The sequence below is a fragment of the Nilaparvata lugens genome, unplaced genomic scaffold, assembly GCF_014356525.2.
Source record: "Nilaparvata lugens isolate BPH unplaced genomic scaffold, ASM1435652v1 scaffold5600, whole genome shotgun sequence".
Lineage (NCBI taxonomy): Eukaryota > Metazoa > Arthropoda > Insecta > Hemiptera > Delphacidae > Nilaparvata > Nilaparvata lugens.
Genome location: NW_024091406.1, coordinates 16370 through 20299, shown reverse-complemented (window position 1 = coordinate 20299; position 3930 = coordinate 16370). Strand labels below are relative to the sequence as shown.

Sequence of the window (3930 nt, the reverse complement as noted above, 5' to 3'; positions counted from 1 at the left end):
CTTTCCTGATAGTTTGAAGTTGGCAAATATCATACCGCTACATAAGTCTGGTGATCATAAAGACCCAACAAACTACCGTCCAATAAGTCTGCTGAGTGGTATCGCTAAACTAATTGAAAAATTGATCAAGTCCCGGCTAGTTTGTTACCTACTTAAACATAATGTCATTCATAAAAACCAATATGTTTCAGGCGAACAAAAGTACAATTGATTCTATAACCCTCTTAACCCAAACAATTTCAAATAACTTCACTGAAAATAAAAAAACAATAGCTACCTTCCTGGACCTAGCCAAAGCTTTTGATACAATCCCACATTCCAAATTACTAAAAAAGATAGAGAAGATTGGCATACGCGGTATACCCCTCAAATTATTTGGCAGTTATTTAACAAATAGATACCAAATCCTTACTATAGGAAATAAAACTAGTTTTAAACAGTTGAATGATTACGGTCTTCCTCAAGGAACTGTTTTATCTCCGATTCTCTTTCTTCTATATATTAATGATTTAATCAAACTTGAATTGAAAAACTGTGTGACACTCGCTTTCGCGGATGATACCGCTTTAGTGTTTACTGGACCGTCTTGGGAGGAGGTGAAGAAAACTGCAGAGTCGGGATTGAAGACTGTTAAGACCTGGTTAGATGAGCACATTCTCACTCTTAATTCGAATAAAAGCGTCTTCATGACCTTCTCTCCCAATATGGTTGGCCAACCACTTGATCTAGACCACATTCATATTCATGATTTAAACTGTACTCTTTCAATTTCGAACGATAGCTGTGGCTGCTCAAAATTGAAAAGAGAAAATTATTTTAAATATCTAGGCATTATAGTTGATCAGCATTTGCGATGGGATATTCACATAGATAAGCTTTGTAATAAACTCAAGCACTGGATAAACAAATTTTATAATATCAGCAGGTTGGGTAACATAGCCGTTTCAAAATTAGTTTACTTTGCCTACATTCAATCTCATCTTCAGTATGGTATAAAAATTTGGGGTGCATCTTATTCGAATCACTTCAATAAGATATTCACTATCCAAAAAGCATTATTAAAGGCAATTTTGGGCAAACCTAAACGATTTCCAAGTGACAGTATTTTTATTGAATTGAATGTATTGACGGTTGAGCAGCTGTATATAAAGAATTTGATTATTTACATTAATAAACATAGAGAACTTTTCAACCTCCGTATATCGCCTTACAATCTCCGTCCCTCAACCATTACCTTTGAACCACACAATGCAGTTCTATCCATTTGTAGAAGACAATTTGATTATATTGTTCATAAGCTTGTAAATGTGATACCTACTTTTTTTATAACAGATAATTTGAATGGAAGACTTCTGAGAGAGATAGATTTATGGATTGCTTCTTCACATCCTAGGATAAGTGATTTCTTGTAATATTGTAACTAGGATAAGTTCACAATCATTCAAGAATGTCTGCTTTTTTATTTTATTATCTCGTATTTTCTTACTTTTTTTTACTTTCCTTCTTTGTATTTTTTTAAATTTAGATGTTAATAGGAATCCACCTATTTTATTTATCTTAGAAATAATTTTGTATTAGTAATAACACTCGGCCCCTGCGCTCAGGTTTTTAACCTTTTCAGGGACTTTCCGTATTTAATAATAATACTATTCTACTTTTACTTATATTGTTAATTGTCAATTGTATTTATGTAATTATACATTCATGTATGCATTGTATGAAGGAAAAATAAACTTGATTGATAAACTTGATCCGCCTATCTGGTCGTCTGGAGAATGCACCTATTTCCAGTGAAACTAAAAATCCATTATTGTTACCAAAAAATGAACATGTTTCTACTCTCATTATTAGACAGCAGCATCTCATGAGCTGTCATGCTTGTCCCCGCACCACCCAATCCGCAGTATGCCAACAATATTGGATATTATCAGCTCGTAATCAGGTACGTCGTGTCATACACCAATGCATCATCTGCAACCGATTTCGCCGCTCAAATTTGCAACAACGCATGGCCCCGCTACCAGCCGAACGGGTCACCATCAACAAACCATTCAATGTGACTGGCTTGGACTTTGCTGGACCTTTTATTTGCAAGACATCTCTGCTAAAACGTGTGCAAACTACAAAAGGATATTTGTGCATATTTGTGTGTTTTGCCACAAAAGCCACTCATCTTGAATTTCTGTCTTCTATGTCGGTCAACCACTTTATCGCCACACTACAATGATTCATTGCCCGACAAGGTACGCCTCATACGCTATGCTCTGACAATGACAAAACTTTTGTATCCGCCGCTAGAAAAATGCATGAATTGGCCAAGCTTTTGGAATCACTACCCTCTGATGTCACTTGTTTTCTGTCCAACCATGGCATAAATTGGAAATTCATCCCTCCTTACGCACCCCACCATGGAGGCCTGTGGGAAGCTGCCGTCAAATCTGCTAGAACGCTGTTGTATCGCTGTATTGGAGACAAGGCTCTCACATATGAAGAATTTGACACAATATTCACCCGCATAGAAAGCATCTTGAACAGCCGACCGCTAACTGAACTGTCTTCACAGCCCGCAGAAGCCGCTTCTGTTCTAACACCTGGCCATTTCCTAGTAGGTGGACCCCTGACCGCACCACCGCAACCGATAGAGACTAAAGAAATCCTATCAACTCGCCGTTGGAGACATTGCAACCAAATGATGCAATTCTTCTGGAGCCAATGGTCAAAAGAATATCTATGCACACTAATGAACCGCACAAAATGGAAGGTTACTGAAAGAAACTTACAGATTGACGATTTGGTTGTAGTCAAATCAATCAACACCTCGCCGCTAAGCTGGCCGCTAGGCAGAATTGTAGCGCTGCACCCTGGCAAAGATGGACTTGTCAGGATAGCGACAATCAAATGCGCCTCTGGTAATATTGTGAGAGATCTAAGTAAAATTCACCGCCTCATTTAGAACAATCGCTAACTATGTTATTGTAAATAGTTTGGTTTTACCCGCACAACCTGTGATTGTCCACGTCGCTTCGTTATCGCCGCCTTGTGTTATCCACTCTGCCGCAACATCCTGATGACTACACCGCTGTTTGCTGATTTGCTCCACTTAGCTGTTTTGATGACCGCACCTCTGTTGACCCTTCGCTCCATTTCTATGACCGCACCACAGTTCAAGTCTACGCGCATTCCACAACTTGTGCTGTGCCGCTTGTCTTCACGTCACGCTCCCGTGTTCACACCACATCGCTCTGGACTTCTCCGCTCACTGTATTCAAGACCGCAGACCCACCGCCATCTAGTTATTGCCGACCGCCCTGCCGCAATGTACAGTGTTTGTTGCTGCTTCACCCGATTTAAAAACTGTTCGTTTTTGGGGGGGAGTATGTATGGGCCAAGCCATATCTTGCCATATTTGAATCGACCGCGCTCACCCACGGCCATCTAGCATGCTACTGCCATAGTTGGCACTGTTCTCCCTGTTTTCCCCCACATTTTTTGCTTACCAGTCCTCTTCCGTTTTGTAACTGCTTGAGGAAGCTTGTTGTGCTCTGACGCTTCTCGGTTTTTTCTCCTTTTAAAGAAGTCAAATGTGTATTACCGCTTCGCTTGTTTGAATTTAAACTACTACCGCGACTAGTTAGGAAAAGTTATTGTTTGAGTACTCCGCTAAATATCTAGAGTTGGATCTTCTTTGTGTAATCTCTTCGCCGCAACATGGGCCCATGTATTCCCCGTATATTTATCGTCGCCAGTGCAAGTGAATCCTGATTATCTGAACGTGTTACCGCCTACCAGGACGAGGAGACCGCTCTTACAGTCCACTGCGAACCCGCCATACCCCAAACAAGACGCCTTTAAAGGTAACAATTTTATTTTCTGAGCTACTAAGTAACGTGTTTAGACGCCAACCTCATTGGCTCTAACAGAAGTGAATAA

The 3930-nt window shown here is 40.0% G+C and overlaps 1 protein-coding gene across 1 annotated transcript; it reads left to right on the top strand.

Moving 5' to 3' along the window:
- Positions 1 to 2302: 2302 nt before the first annotated feature.
- On the top strand, positions 2303 to 2953 carry LOC120356039. The gene has a single exon (XM_039444822.1). The coding sequence runs from the start codon at positions 2303 to 2305 to the stop codon at positions 2951 to 2953; it is 651 nt and encodes a 216-aa protein (XP_039300756.1).
- The last annotated feature ends 977 nt before the right edge of the window (positions 2954 to 3930 follow it).

Bases quoted from the DNA above. Each gene is read 5' to 3' on its own strand.
- LOC120356039 (XM_039444822.1), top strand. From the start codon at position 2,303: ATGCATGAATTGGCCAAGCTTTTGGAATCACTACCCTCTGATGTCACT.